Source organism: Protomyctophum parallelum (genome assembly GCF_964188405.1).
Source record: "Protomyctophum parallelum genome assembly, chromosome: 7".
Lineage (NCBI taxonomy): Eukaryota > Metazoa > Chordata > Actinopteri > Myctophiformes > Myctophidae > Protomyctophum > Protomyctophum parallelum.
Window position 1 is genome coordinate 41,888,760 of NC_139705.1, and position 16,507 is coordinate 41,905,266.

Sequence of the window (16,507 nt, forward strand, 5' to 3'; positions counted from 1 at the left end):
ATCCACCCTGAGGCTGATTCCTTTTAGTCAGTGATTATTCTTTTAATTTCAAGGACCCTCGATGCATTAGGCCACAGACCCTCATTTGATATGATTTTTGTCATTTGGGACTACATCGGTGTCAAATTCTCAGTGTTTGTTTATCAATCAGTGCTCTCCTTCAAAACCCTTTAACATGTTTGTATAAAGCACTTTGTGACTCTGTTTAGAAACGTGCTGTACAACTAAAGTCATTATCATTATCAGTGAACCAGTGTTTTACTCTGTCCTGAGTGACTGACTGGCTTCCTTCCGCATGGCCTCCCATCCTAGTGGGTCATACTGTATATACAGGACTGAGAGGAGGATGCTGGAGGTATTGGATTACAGTAGATCCTGTGACTGGGAGCCTCATCGGTTCATACTGTAAGAACACTGTATAGTGCAGCACTTTCTGTGTTGAAGTGCGTTTGAGATGACACCAAGCCTCAGCCTGACAGGCAGCCTCACATACCTTCCCTTATTCTCCTCTCAGGCAAATTCCTATCTCTCTCTCTCTCTCTCTCTCTTTCTCTCTCTCTCTCCTTTTCCATCGCCTTTCCAGGTAGACATGGTCTCTGTTTTCTAAAACCCTTTGTATGTTTTGCTTCCTTCTCCATCACAACGTGCAACAATGTCGAAAATGAAAATGGCCGATCATCACCACGGACACAACACACGTCGGTCAACCCGTGTGGAGCACCGTGTTTCGAGCATGAGGATCTGCTCTACTTTTGATGCTTTTCTGTGACACTGTAGTGTGATCAAGTAGGGCGGCCGTTCATTTATGGATTATACACAAAGGGTTAAAACGTGGCGATGAGAGGTTTCTGCCCAACACAACAGCAACGTTTTGTTGATGTCTTCCTCAACTATCACGGTCTACATCGTGGTCTTCTCTCGTGAGGTCTTTCTCTCTCCACGTCGTGAGGACCTTTTGCATCTGATCATGGCTGCGGCTCTCATCCCCTTTAAGTGGTTTAATTATGCACAGAGAAGTGGAGGAAATGGACTGTCTCCTGCACGCTTTGGCCTGCAGAGTACACCTTCCCTATGTCACTGATCACATGACACCAAGTTCTAGACCTCCTCCTAGGTCCTAGGCTAAACAGAAGGCGGGGACTTTTTATTATTTCCACACAACAACTCTATGTTAAATTAATGACATAGTTGAAACGTTGAAAATGAGCGGTATTCCCCATTAAACCCCAGCTTCCGTATCGTGGGAAAAATGCGTTGTGAGCTTGTCGATCGGATAGTTTCTGTGAAAGCTTTCCCCACAACAACACAAAACAGACAATACACTAGTCTAGTACAGAGCCCTGTGGCACTCCGGTCAACCATATAGGGTTTAAGTGGTTACGGTGTCATACTTTCTCCCTCTGTCAGTGTGGACTTTACAAATATCCACGTATTGAACTTTTTTTATCATTCATCCAGTCCAATCAGCACCATAGACATACTAACCATAGACATATTAACACAGCCCACGCTGTAAAATCCTCAGTTCACTCTCGTAAAGGTACACATTTAAACTAATGTAAAACTGAGCATTTTTACTGTGCATATAGCCACAAGGTCAGGGCCAATTTTACTGAGCCAATCATAATGAGTGTCGCTAATTCAATTAAATAGAATAGAATAAATATGTATTAATTCATTTCCATTTTTGATAAGCAGCAACAGATATGCTTTGACTTAGGACATATACCGTAGGCTATTTTACACAACCTCAAAGACAACACGGAAGTGGGGGGTACAGGTGGACATCTGCTCCATTTGCAGCCTTAACAGTTTGAGCGCTGCGATGTTCAGACTGACTGTATGATGGAAGCAGTTCAATATGGTATGAGCCAACCTGTCAGCCAGGGCCCAATGGGATTCAGTAAGTGGGCCCCTGGCCCCAAATAACTGGCAAATCACTATAAGATTTTTTTCTTGTTTTTCTAGCCAGGATGAAATCGACTGAGTGATCATTAAAATAAACATGCTCTGAAAATGCCCACCCATCGTCTCAACTGGTCAGATGTGGCCCTGGTCCTCCAGATATGGTTGAGAACCACCGACGTCACGGAAAACTAAAACAGCAGATCTACAAACAGCTGATCTACAAGCTCACGCGGGACGACGGAGCAGCAAACGAACGAGCGAACGCGGGGCTTAATGATGCATAGTTCCTGGTGTTTATGGCAGCCGGGGGAAGAGGCAGTGCTAGCCTGTGCTTGTCTCTCTGTTCAGAATGCCCATTAACAGCCGTTCCCCCTCAGGTGATGACCACCTGATCTCTGCACAGCTCTGTCTGCAGCAGCAGCACAACAAACCTCCATTGGTTCACCGTCCTTAGTTCCCATCCTGCCTCGCTCCTCCACACACTACGCCTACATGCAGCTGTACAGCAGCAGCATGCGACCGCTAGAGTTCTCAACAGGCCTGAAAATGAAGGCCCGGCCCTAACTGGTCCGACCCGAGGCCTGGCTCGATCAGCCCGACTAATTAGCATATACATTTTACCGACCCGGCCCTAAATCATCGAGTAAAAGTGAAATGCTAGTCAGCACAATCTTCATATAGATACATTATACAGTAGCCGCGCTACTAATTAGCTACTAATTAGCATTAGTTGACGTTTTGTCTTCCTTACAAAAGACACATTCATTATAACAGAGCTTATTTTAATTTAAACACAAACCATGCAGATAATCATTCAGTCTATAAGCATTCTGAAGTGCAGCACAGTGACCTGCATTAGCAGCAGCTTCATTACTCTCCAGCTCGATGGCTTTTCTCTCCATTTGTTTCCCCGGGACAGTTCATAACTTCCTGGCCGTGTCCTTAAAACCATAATAGATCTGGCTGGCTTCCCTTCGCCAGGGATGCGTGATTCACTGACCCTGAAAGCACAGTAGCAGCTAATCTAGAGAGACAGATAACGCTAATTAGGGGAAAGAAGCATCAATCACAGCCGGTGGGCTAGTGGCGTGCATTGTAAGTACGTGGACTGGCACCTCAAACACAGGATGTGTTTGGGTCTTGAGTCCCCTTTTATTAACAAACACAAATATAGACCTTAATATAAGGGAGTGATGATTCTTTTTACATTCAAGGACACCCAAGGTTGACATGCATTAGGCCACCGTTTGATATGATTTTGGTCTCTGGGACCCCAATGTCACGAACTGTATTGTCATGAACTATAATCTGTATACTGTGTACTTTTATTATGTTGTGATGCCCTAGTGTTTCCTGTTCTGCCTAGTTGTGTTTGCCTGTCTTGTCTTAATTACCTCCTTGTGATTACTAGTTTTCTCCACCTGTGTCCTGTTAGTCTCCTAGCCAATCCCAGTGTTGATTGTTTCTTCTGTTCACCTGTGTTTTGTGATCCCTGTGTCTACTTAAACCCTTAGTCCCTTATGTTCCCTGCTTGACTAGATGTTGTTATGGTGTTCTGTTCCCGTTATGTTCACCTAGTGTTTTCAGTATAATAAATACCTTAATTTGACGTTCTCTGCTCCTGCCTGTCTGTTCAGCATTTTGGGTCCTATATTACTTGTCTTGAGTCGCACCGTGACACCCAATCTGCACTGTAGGTTAATTGAACTCAGAGCCACAGACCATTACTGTACCTCGAGGACCCCTGGGGGTCTCTGGACCCCACGCTGAGAACCAGTGATATGAGGTACTGTAGTGGTTCTCAAACCTTTCAGGCCGTGACCCCCCCAAAATAATCTAATGAACTGCGGAGCCCCCTTACTCATAAACTGTCACGGCCCGCTCCTCTGCCCTTGGACTTTGTATAATGTGTAAATAGTTTTGGGACTTTTACTTTATTATAATATTTTTGTTCTGGTAGTTTGCTGTTTTCTAAGTACATCTAAATTTGTAGTAATGTTCTGTGCTTTCCTGTCTGCCTTGTCTGCTGTCTCCTGCCTTGTGTCACCTCCCTGTATTAAAGTAAGTGTAACCCCAGTTACCTGTGTTCTGTTTGCCTGTTAGCCTATCCCAGTGTTGATTGTCAGTTCTAATTTGTGTCTCCTAGTATAATGAAGTTCCTTGTTATTTTCCCAGTGTCTGTTTTGATAATAAAACCACATTCAATTCTCTGCCTGTGCCTGGTCGTTCTGCATTTGAGTCCTATACACCGTGCCACATGCACATATAGGAATTTGTTCGAGTTGAGGAATTACATTTTGTTCTACTTGATAGACGACTACCACAAATATATTTGTGAAAATAATCAATCTACATGGTCACACTTTGCAGCACAAGGCTTTGTGATTGTAGATCAGCTATAATAATGTTTGCCCCTTTCTATAGCTAATTGAGAATTTTGATGAATGGTCTAAAGTAATTCATGTACATAATTCATGTTACTGTATGTTGGCTTATTTACTGTTGAGTGACAAAGGAAGTCATCTGGGGACACCCCAAAATCATTTGGGACCCACAGTTTGAAAACCACTGAACATCAATCCGAAATGGAGCTTTAATTGCAGCCTAACAATGGCACACATTTTATCTTACTTTAAAGTCTGCACTTGAGCAATGAATGCATTGCCTTTTCCCCTAGATACTCTGAAGAATATTAGGCCATTCCGTTTAATTAGATTTGAATCACATTCACTCTGTGTGTGCCAAGCAGAAAGTGGAGGGCCTAAAATTAGACAATAGAGAAATGACTGAAATCAGTTGGGTCTCTTTTTGTTGAGATGACCTTTGACCCTATAACTCATGAGGGAGAACAGAAAGCTGGCGAGCAGCTCCGTTTGGATGTGCAGCCTACATTAATACAGTTGTCACAGAGACACTCACACCCTTTCCGATGTTTACAATGGTCTCCGAGGGTCCTCACAGCCCCGTTGGCCAGGGCACAGAGTGACCTCAGCTTTTTGATAAGGAACCAACGCATCGAGTTCAAGTTTCCATTTGTTGTATTCAATTAATTCACAGCACTGGACAGACATGAAGTCAATTCTATATTCTGTCCCTTACTGTTGCAAGGTTAATTTTGTGGTTGAGTGGTTCTCAACCTGTGGTCAGGACCCCCACAGGGGTCCCTACATGATTTTGAGGGGTCCCCAGATGAGACAATGTAAGGACGTTTAAGACCTCAACAAACTATGAAAACTGCTCAAACATTGTCGAAATTCTCAAAAGCCCAATATAACGCCAAAATTGTGAAAATTGCAGATCTACAAGCTCACCTTGTGAGGTTGTAGATTGATATGTAGGCCTACAGTACCTGGAACCAAGTCAAACTAAATGTAATGCCTCTACTCCTACAATTCCAACTTGTCAGGGGGGGGTTTGGGGTCCCCAGTTCAAATATGATTATTTTGGGGTGTCAAGCTCACGGCCTGAAATGGTTGAGAACCACGTAGAACACTGTCTCCCAAACACTGGTTTGGGACCCATTTGTGGGTCGCGGACACATATTTATGGGGAACATGATTAAATGTCCCTTTATTTTTTGGTTTCCTACATTACCGTATTATTATTTCAAAACATTTTCAAAAATAATTCCCCAAAATAAATGAATGATGAACCATTCATTTGTTCAATCAATGATATCAATTCAATCATGTATACATAAAATCAAAGAAATGCCATGAATTAAAAAACAAAACATTTAAGAAGTAGTGAAAATAGCCGATGGACCTGCTATTTTCACTATAGCTTGGGTCCTGGCCTGGGGAGACATCAACTTTAAAACTTAAAAAGTTTGGGAACCAGTGAAGAAGACACTATTGACTGTGTCCTGTAGGTGGTGCCGTAACTCTTTCAAAATGACACTAAAAATTCTAAACTTTATAGCCTATATCATATATGAGAGCTATAGAGAGACATGAGCAGCCCTGTAACCTTTTATTACAGATATCAAGAGATTACACGATCATTGCTCTCATTATGGTATCATAAAAATGTGATACATATGTCAAATTGGGAGCGCGTGTGGATAGATGGAGCTCATTGTCACAGTGATCTCACGCCAGTGAGGTGTGAACAAGTATGTAAATAGGCATGGATATATAGCGTGTGACATGTCCTGACATGAAGGTTCATATACTGTAACCACTACAGAACAGCTTGACTGTACAGTACAGTACAGTACAGTACACTGTTTCTCAACCAGTGGTCTACTACCGTACGGCACTGGTTCCCAAACAGTGGGTCGGGACCCAATTGTGGGTCGTGGACAGATTTGTGTGGGTCGCGAGTGAATACCCCTCCCCTTTTTCATACGTCAAAGAGAAATTATTTTTTCCCCCAAAGAATGTCATGAATACAATTTAAAACAGTCTAAAGAATTTCCATAAATTCCACAAATGTAGCTTGCTGATCTACAAGCTCACAACGCTGCCGACCTACATACAGTACCACTGCTGTAACAGTGTCTGTATTGGAAAAATATATTTATTGAGTTATAAAAGAAGGTTAACAACCAAAGATTACAATTATCATTGACTCTCCTCTCCTCAATATTAGCCTACCGTAATATCTCATTCGTAAGTTATACCTGATATTTCCCATTAGACACAGAAAAACACGCTGGTGTGGCTTTTACATTTTACTAAAAATATTTTTGCAACATAAAAAAAGAATCCATAATAGAAAATATGATACATCCTTTCATAATGTGTCTGGATACGGAGATACACATATATGTCATATACTGCGGTATTAAATTAATGGCAACAAAAAAAAATACTTCCAAGACAAAGGAAGAACAGCAGCTCAATGTAATTGGAAAATAAAAATTGTGGATATCAGGGAACTCTTTTATAGACAGACAGCATGACTTCTGTTATCACCTGTGTGGTATCAAACCACACATCAGAAATCTAATATCACCAGATTTGAACAAATACTTTTTGTTTTTAGTTTTTCCGTAAATTAACGCCCTACTTGATCACACTATAGCAAAAAACTAGAAAAGGACAACAGTTATGCCATATCACAATAAAACGGTATGCAAGATCCCAGGTGATATCTAGTAGTTACTAGTCACATATCATGATATTGATCTAATATTGATATAGCCCTAGTAACATGTATAACAGCTTGATGTGAAGAGAAGGCCAGGGTGTGACAATAGAATACTGCAGTTGAACTGTAAATGGAAAGAGCTGGGCAGAAGTGTGCAGCCTGTGATATCTGATAAACTTTAGTCACATAAATGATTCTGTTAGAATAATCTATATATTAGAAATATATATTTTCATTGTGGTGGTTTGACAAACTTGCATAATGGCGATTGCCATAAATGGGTCGTGGATACTCTCCCCTGATTGGGTGAAATTGGTGACCCAGCTGAAAAAGTATTCTGTGTTTACTAAAGAGCCGGAGACAAGGGGAGACCCCTTGTCTGTAGCAATTATTGCGTGTTAACTTTTTAAACCATAAACTTTTTTTTTTAACAAAAAATATCACTTACACCACCTCTAGAGGACGACTTCAGATCAATTGCTCAAGGCACTGAGGAGAACCGTGAGGAATAGACAGGTTTTGATGACAGAGTTTTCCTTATTAGGATAAAAATACAAAATAAAACCCTGCCTAATAACAATGTCACTGGTACAGCTGTAGGCGGGTACAGCTGTAGGCTACCATTTCATCACGAGTGAGCATCAGTGAGGACCAATTATATGAAGACAGGTTGAAAATGCGTGAAGCCGTCCTTTAAGTGATGTTGGACCATGTGATGAAACCGAGTGTGTTAGAGTGGGCGACAGTGATATTAGCAGGTGGTCTCACTGGTTCCACAGTGTCCAGGCCGGCTCTCTCTCTCTCCTCTGGGGTGTGTTAGAGCGAGTTGGCCGTGATGAACACATAGATCTTGGCCTGGAACGTGGTGAAGGCGCCCTGCCGCCACAGCTTCATCTCCACGTCGATGAGGAAGTCCCGGGGCGGCGCGTGCACCTGCCGGTTCAGGTACACGGCGCCCTGGTACGCGGTGAGCTTGCGTGTGCCAAAGTACTTGTCCTCGTTGCCGCCGGTGATGCTGAGGATGACGTTGTCCCCGGAGTAGGCGGGCGACGGCCCGATGCGGAAGATCTGCGCGGGGATGAGGATGTTGTTCTGGAAGCTGAGGTAGTAGTAGGTGATCCTCAGAGGGGAGTTCTGGCACTCCATGTAGTTGGGACAGCTGATCCGCTCACAGCGTCTGCAAGGGTGGATGGAGGGGGATGGGGGAGGCGGTGGAAAAAGTACTCACATGTTTTAATCAAGTGAATGTATGAATACTGCAAATAAATTTTAATTGAGCAAAAGTACAAATGTATTGGGATCAAAATATACCTAAAGTACAAAAGTACTTCAAATCTTTTGAAAATAGACAATCTACAAGCTCACAATGCGTCGCATGGCGACGCATTGTGAGCTTGTAGATCGGCTATATTCAAATGGCCTACATATTATAATGTATGTTTTTAAATAATAATCAAAATCTACAATTAGTAACTAATGTTTTCAAATAAATTTAGTGGAGTAAAAGTACAATATTTGGATCTGAGATGTAGTGGAGTAGAAGTAAAAGTATTGAAATTTGTAAATACTGTAACTAAGTACATATGTTGTTGCTGTCGGGCAAGAAACCTCTCCATCTCCACTATAACCTATAGGTCTAATTTAACCTTTTTTTAACAAAACTTTTTGTTTTAACCAAGATATATCACTAGACTTACCCTACCTTTAAGCCCTATTTTATACACTGGCTATTAAAAAATAGCTGATCTACAAGCAAATCTTTGAAATATTTTGGAGAAATCTTAGTACTTAATACTTTTGGAGTTTTAATACAGGCCTTTTACTTGTAACATAGTATTGTATATTGTGGTGTTGCTACTTTAATTGTACTCCCTCCACTGAACCTCATGTCTCGTGGTAATCTTTATGTTGTAGTCATATTTTCCCTGGTTGAATTTTCTAAGTTATTTTGAAGTATTGTTCTAATGTTTCCTGTTTTACTTTGTATTTGCTATACCAGACCTATCTCACTAGTCCTAAGCTAATTGTGAATTATGTTGTCCTGTATCCTGTTAATTTCAGCAAATCATGTGATAATTGTCCATTATGTTCACCTGTGTCATGTTAATTCTTGCATGTATTTATACCCTGTGTTCCCTTGTGGTTGTTTTGTTGACCATAATTCATTGGTGTGACAGTCTGACAGTACTAATAGTACGAAACAAACACCGAAATGGCATGGGATGGGATGGGACCCTTACTTGAAGTACCCTGCCTATCGTCCTGTATTTTAGGTCCTATTTCTCTCATGCACTTTGAGAAGGGTTTAAGACAATTAAAGATTTCAAAATTGAGTGAGAAACAAATTCAGGGAAGGGATTTGGTGTAGAGGGGGAAAAAAAGGAAAAGAAAAAGATAGACCCCATGGAGGACCCCTGTCAACTTGTACAGTTTTGAGTGATTCAAGTCATCATTCGTAGTTGGATGGATTATTTGTCAGTTTAATTAAAACATATTTAATTAATTAATCATATTTTCACCAAGGCGATATGATTAAACAATGTAACGTACGTGTCTGAAACTTTGCGATAGTTTTGTGGACAGTCGAATGCCAGGCAGCGGTAGTCTCCATGGATGTTGTAGCAGGTCTCGGCTAGGGAGCAGTTGTGGCCTCCGCTGGTGCACTCATCAATATCTGAAAATACAAGCGGAACATTGACTCGGAGACATGTGAAAGGAGTGAAGCTTAATTTATATTCCATGGCACGACACGGCTGCTCTACAGAGCATGAATTATAGGTCTCAGTCTCAACAAGACAGTTGAACTGTGAGTAACGGCTCCATTATCCCCAACGCATAAAATCTTGTGCATCCAAAATTTGGCGTCTGGAGGGAAAGATATCACTCTAACAAAGAGCTTTCAAATTAGTCCAATTAGGACTTTGAGGCAAATAAAGTGTAATCACTGAACCGCCGGAAAAAAACGACCAATTATAATTATCCTTGTACAGCCAATAAAATGCTGAGTTCAGTGGAATAGATTCAAAGTTATAAGCTGAAGAGCGTAGATGCTTCAAAATAAAATAGAAAATAAATGGTGTGTGTAGGCCGATTTATAATTATCGGTGTCCAGTGCGGGACACTATCCTGGAAGTAAGTATAAATTGAGTGCGTGTGTGTGTGTGTGTGTGTGTGTGTGTGTGTGTGTGTGTGTGTGTGTGTGTAAGTGTGTGTGTGTGTGTATGTGTGTGTGTGTGTGTGTGTGTGTGTGTGTGTGTGTGTGTCACCTCTGCAGGAGCGTCCGTTGGGGGACATGGTGTAGCCGTACTCAGGACAGGTGCACTGGTAACTGCCTGGAACGTTGATGCACTTATAGGAGCACAGGTGGCTGCTCTGGGAACATTCGTCAATGTCTGTAGTTGGGGTGGGGGGGGGGGTAGATCACATGAAACTGGGTCATGAACGCATAATGAATGTATAAAAACATTCAAGAGACCACTTCCCCCATTTTCAACCTACATATTCTGTAATGCGGTGGTTCCCAAACCCAAAAGAGAAATTGGACTTTTCCCCGGGACCCAAACTAGTGACAATAGAAGATCTACAATTAAGCTCACAATGCGTCACTTCTTAAACATTTGTTTTCTAATTTATGTAATTCATTCAATTTTTCTGTGATTTCTCCATGAAATTAATGGACAAAACCCCCCCCAAAAACTTATTTTTAATTCATAAAAAAATATATTGTTTCTTGAAAATGTTTTGAAACAATAATAATTAAAAACAAAATGTAGGAATAAAAAAATAAAGGAATAAATAAATGTGCCCGTCAGACCCACAACTGGTGCTGTAATGTGTCCTTAATGGCGCTGCACTGCGGCGACATGGACATAAGGGCAACGCTTGTATGCGGGCCCTTTGTCTAAGACAAATTTCTTCCTCGGGAGACAAATAATAAAGAACCTTAATGTTCATTAAAAGATGGCACACATGTCTTCTTGCTGCATCTCAGAGGAGGGCTGTGTACAAGTTCAGAAATCTGCTTACCAGTTACATCATCGCTAGGCAGGTTTGGCAATTTTCTCTTTTTGTTTTTATTAATGCAAGAACAATGGCTTCTATTTCAGCATGCCAACTTTCCAGGAAGAGAATGGCTGTAGTTTCCGTTAGCTTTTGATTTGATTTATAGCAAAAATGTAAAACCAATACAAAAACAGTACACAAAATATAGGAGGGAGGCCCAGGCCGTAGCGTAACGGTCTGGGCACCGGACTGGTGATCCAGTCGCGGTGTGCCGCGGGTTCGACTCCCGAACCCGACACGGCCTTTACCGCATGTCATCCCCCCATCTCTCTCCCGTTTCCTGTCAGCCTACTATCTGTCCCTTAAAAAATCAATAAAAGGCGTAAGCCGCAAAAAAAAAAAAGAAAAAAAATATATATATATAAGAGGGAAAAATGCCAGGAGGAGGCAAGAAGGCCTTTGGGCTTACACGAGGCCTCTACCGATGTATAACACACAATAATAAACATTACTAGGACATGATTATTGCTTGGATTCCCCGTCGATGATGTCATTGGTAGGCAGCTTTCTGAACTATCCACCGCCAGGCGCCCACCAACGAAACGCAAAGTGAGCAAAAATTATTAGCATAAATGATCGTCTCTTTTGGGTGGAAACCTGTCCAAAACTGTTACTTTTCAGGATTCAAAGTCAAAAATAGCGAAAGTAGCAGATCTCCAAGCTCAAAATGCGCAACTCAACTCTGTGCCGACATTTGACCTTGTGGATCTGCAACTTTTGATACTTTGGTGCGACGCTGTAGTGTGATCAAGTAGGGCGTTAATTTAAGAAGAAACACAAAAAGTAAAAAAAAAAATTGTCATAGGAGGTTTCTGCCCGACAGCAACGATATGAAGGTAAGAAGAAACACTAAAAGTAAAAAACATAGGAGGTTTCTGCCCGACAGCAACGATATGAAGGTAATTAAGGTTGAAAATGGGGGAAAAAAAGTGCTCCATTATTCAATCTGACTCTGAACACGTTGATTGTTATTGACGATGTCAGACCTTCACAGCTGTGCCCGTCCTCCCCCAGGTAGTAGCCTGCTCTGCAGTAGCACTGGTAGGAACCGTAGACGTTGGCACACTCCTGACCGCACGGGCTGGACAAACACTCGTTCACATCTGGAGGTCAGAGCAGAGGGAAGGATTTAAAAACCCTTTAGACCAGTGGTTCCCCTGCAACCTTTTAGCCCGTGACCCAAAAGAGAAATTCGATGTCTCCCCAGGGGCCAAACTAGTGAAAAATAGCCGATCTACAAGCTCACAACAACGCGCCGCTTCACGCAGAAAATCTTTCGGAAAATGGCTTGAATTTATTATGTATGAAAAAGGACAGAGATATTCACTCGCGAAAACGGTCCACGACCCACAATTGGATCCCGACCCACTGTTTGGGAACCGGTGCTCTGGACCTCCAACCACAGACTGCTGATGTACTAGTTGTATTGAATTTGTATAAACTTACTCTGTACAGATTGGTTAAAATGATGTTTTATTCATTCATTCAAATTCCGGATTGCATCTTTAAGTGATTTTTATCCCGACAGCAAAACATTAAAAAACATAAATAATTAATAATCGTTGGTGGCCAAAATTATGCTTTTTCTCTTTTGTGTCACTGAAGGCATGAGTTAGTTACATAATATACACACATTCTGTATCCCGCTCTCTCTGTATCCTGTCCACATCTTGTGTTCATTATGTAATTATTTATTGCACGTCAGTTCTGTGCCAGCGCACGCTGCCACACTGTTCATCATAAAAATAGTAAAACATACATACACAAGTACACATACATACACATGTATATATATATGTATATATATATATATATATATACTGTATATATATATATATATATATATATATATATATATATATACTTTAAATCCCTGCACTCTTTTCTCAGCAAAATTTATTTGAATGCTTGAATTCCAAGGACACACGTGACTATTGAATCAACACACAATGAAAGCGAGAGAGAGAGAGAGAGAGAGAGAGAGAGAGAGAGAGAGAGAGAGAGGGAGAGAGAGAGAGAGAGAGAGGGGGGCAGGTTGAACTGATCTGCATTAGTTTCAAACTAAACATTAACAAATTAAACATTTTGAACACTTTTAATTTTACTCAAGTGAATTTTGAATACTGGACTTTTACTTTAGTAGTAACAGAGTATTCCCTGCATTCCTGCACTTTTACAGTACAAGTAACAAAATGTGAGTATACTTCTTCCACCACTGACACACAACACAGAGCAGCCAGACTAGACACCGACCTTCTTCCACCACTGACACACAACACAGAGCAGCCAGACTAGACACCGACCTTCTTCCACCACTGACACACAACACAGAGCAGCCAGACTAGACACCGACCTTCTTCCACCACTGACACACAACACAGAGCAGCCAGACTAGACACCGACCTTCTTCCACCACTGACACACAACACAGAGCAGCCAGACTAGACACCGACCTTCTTCCACCACTGACACACAGAGCAGCCAGACTAGACACCGACCTTCTTCCACCACTGACACACAACACAGAGCAGCCAGACTAGACACCGACCTTCTTCCACCACTGACACACAGAGCAGCCAGACTAGACACCGACCTTCTTCCACCACTGACACACAACACAGAGCAGCCAGACTAGACAGACACCGACCTTCGCAGTTCTTGCCGTCTGCAGCTAGGCGGAAGCCGGCGGTGCAGGAGCAGTGATAGGAGCCTGGGGTGTTCTCACAGGTCTGGGCACACAGGCGGCCTGGATACCGCCAGCACTCGTTAGCATCTGGAGGGGAGGAGGATGGACGTTGTACTCACTGTCAATGTGTTTTTCTTTTTTTTTTGGTTTAGTTTAGTTTGATTTAAAAACTGAAATGGCAGAAAAAGAGTGTTCTTTGTTCAAAGGCCTTACATTATGCCGTCTTCGCCGACTATCGGTTTATGAGATGATTATGTAATGTGATTTTGAATTCACCTGACTGGAGAGATTTACGCTTAGTCTACAGCTGGTTCCCAAAACACTAGGTCACTCGAGACCCATTTGAGGGTCACGGACGCAAAAAGCTAAAATAATTCATGAATAAAAAACAAAATTCAATGATTTTATTTTCTAGCAATTTCATGAAGAAATCAATGAAAAATCTAAGAAATTCCATAAATTAGAAAACCAATGTTTAAGAAGTAGTGAAAATAGCCGATCTAAAAGCTCACAATGCGGTGTGAAGCGACGAGGTTTAAAGTTGGGAAAAGGTTCCAGTTTATGTTTGTCAAATTTTAGAGGTGCACACGTGCACGCATGCACAATTGCACATGTACGTTTGTGTGCATGTGCTCATTACTATTATTAATATTACTATTATTATTATTATTATTATTATTATTAGAGCCACAGCAGACTTGAATGAGAGACAGCAGGCTTGCATGTAATGCATGCATGCAGCCTGGTGCAACAGTAGCAACATGCGCTCTGCAGCCTTGCAAGGGCAGGAAAGCTGCAACACAACAGCAGAGCCTGAGAAACAGCAGCGACTCCCACACTGAACTACACTAAACATTACACAATAATACTACACCCTACAGCAGGGGTACTCAACTGGCGGACCGCGGTCCGCGACCGGACCGCGGACCACCTCTTTGCGGACTTAGTTAATAATATAAATAACATCAGATGGTACATTTCTCATGTGAAATTGCTGCAAAGGCCCCCACAATGTCCCCCAAGGGCCTCCAAAATTCTGGTGCGCGCTATGCGCGCGCGCAGTGTGGCCTGCCAGGGCGTATAACTCCCGGCCTGATTTGGAGTTCCACTCTGGGCCTGCACTCTGCACCCCATTATTGGTTGGGTGGAAGGGGATCTGATTTGTATAAGCTTGGCTTGACCATACTAAACGGGCATAGAGCCCCGCTCTCCGAAGGACGCCGCGCATGGGACCGGACCTCGGTCTTATAAAAAAAAAATTGTGGACCTTCATCATTTCTAGTTGAGGACCCCTGCCCTACAGGATACTACAGAATGATAAACAGGAGGACACAGAGGCGTATTATTATTATTATTGTGGTGGTAGAGTCAGAGGATATGGGAGAGAGTAGAGAGAGAGAGAGAGAGAAAGAGAGAGAAAGAGAGAGAATAACAGAATAGCTCGGAAGCTTTGAAAACATAAATGAAAGTCAGAGAGTGTACAAATGGAACCTTTGCTACACATTTCTACACTCTCACAGTTAAAGACACAATCCGTAATATCACCTCTGTCGGGCGGAAACCTCATTATGTCCAAAACTGCTACTTTTCAGAAATAGCAAACATAGCAGATCGACATTCTCAAAACATATGTTTTTAAGAAAACGGTCAGAAGACATTTGTAGAATCGGCCTCAGGTCTTAATGGGTTAAATTAACCACTGAAGTATTTGACTGTTGTACAGAATGTAGGTTGTATCAGTGTTTGTGTGTGATGGGGAACATACCCACACACTGTTGTACAGAATGCAGGTTGTATCAGTGTGTGTGTGTGATGGGGAACATACCCACACACTGTTGTACAGAATGCAGGTTGTATCTGTGTGTGTGTGTGTGTGTGTGTGTGTGTGTGATGGGGAACATACCCACACACTGTTGTACAGAATGCAGGTTGTATCAGTGTGTGTGTGTGATGGGGAACATACCCACACACTGTTGTACAGAATGCAGGTTGTATCAGTGTGTGTGTGATGGGGAGTACAGAATACAGGTTGTATCAGTGTGTGTGTGTGATGGGGGGTACAGAATGCAGGTTGTATCAGTGTGTGTGTGTGATGGGGAGTACAGAATGCAGGTTGTATCAGTGTGTGTGTGTGTGTGATATGGAGTACAGAATGCAGGTTGTATCAGTGTGTGTGTGTGTGTGATATGGAGTACAGAATGCAGGTTGTATCAGTGTGTGTGTGATGGGGAGTACAGAATGCAGGTTGTATCAGTGTGTGTGTGTGATGGGGAACATACCCACACACGTCCTCCTGATGGAGTCGTACTGGTAGCCCGTCTGGCAGTCACAGCGGTACGAGCCGGGCAGATTGTGACACAGCTGGCCGTCGCCACAGCGATGCAGGCCGCCCTGACACTCGTCCACATCTGCAGACACACACACACACACACACACACACACACGCACACACACACATCACACACAGAGAGAGAGAGAGAGAGAGAGAGAGAGAGAGAGAGAGACAGAAATAAGGTTTAATATGTATTCTTGTATTTATTGATCTGTGTTGAATTCCAAGGACAACATCAACACACAATGAGCACCGGCGCTCACTTCACATGGGTGTGATTCTTGAGCGGCGCTAACCCGTGCAGTAGATAAACTCATCAAAGGCACCGTGGTCACTTCACACAGGTGTGATTGTGTTTGTCTACACGATGACTGGATACTAGTCTTTCTCAGATTGGGTATTGTTTGCTATTTCATAACTTTAAC

General features: G+C 42.3%; 1 protein-coding gene across 1 annotated transcript in view; it reads right to left on the reverse strand.

Annotated features, from left to right (window-relative positions):
* Positions 1–7,624: 7,624 nt before the first annotated feature.
* Positions 7,625–16,507, reverse strand: part of LOC310862383 (fibulin-2-like) — a 59,254-nt gene continuing 50,371 nt past the window's right edge. The window contains exons 12-17 of the mRNA XM_083770262.1: positions 16,030–16,158; positions 13,712–13,837; positions 12,051–12,167; positions 10,269–10,394; positions 9,553–9,676; positions 7,625–8,179 (exon numbers count right to left, since the gene is read on the reverse strand). Of these exons, the coding sequence (XP_083626388.1) occupies positions 7,819–8,179; positions 9,553–9,676; positions 10,269–10,394; positions 12,051–12,167; positions 13,712–13,837; positions 16,030–16,158 (983 nt within the window). The 3' untranslated portion in view covers positions 7,625–7,818. The remainder of the gene's footprint in view (positions 8,180–9,552; positions 9,677–10,268; positions 10,395–12,050; positions 12,168–13,711; positions 13,838–16,029; positions 16,159–16,507) is intronic.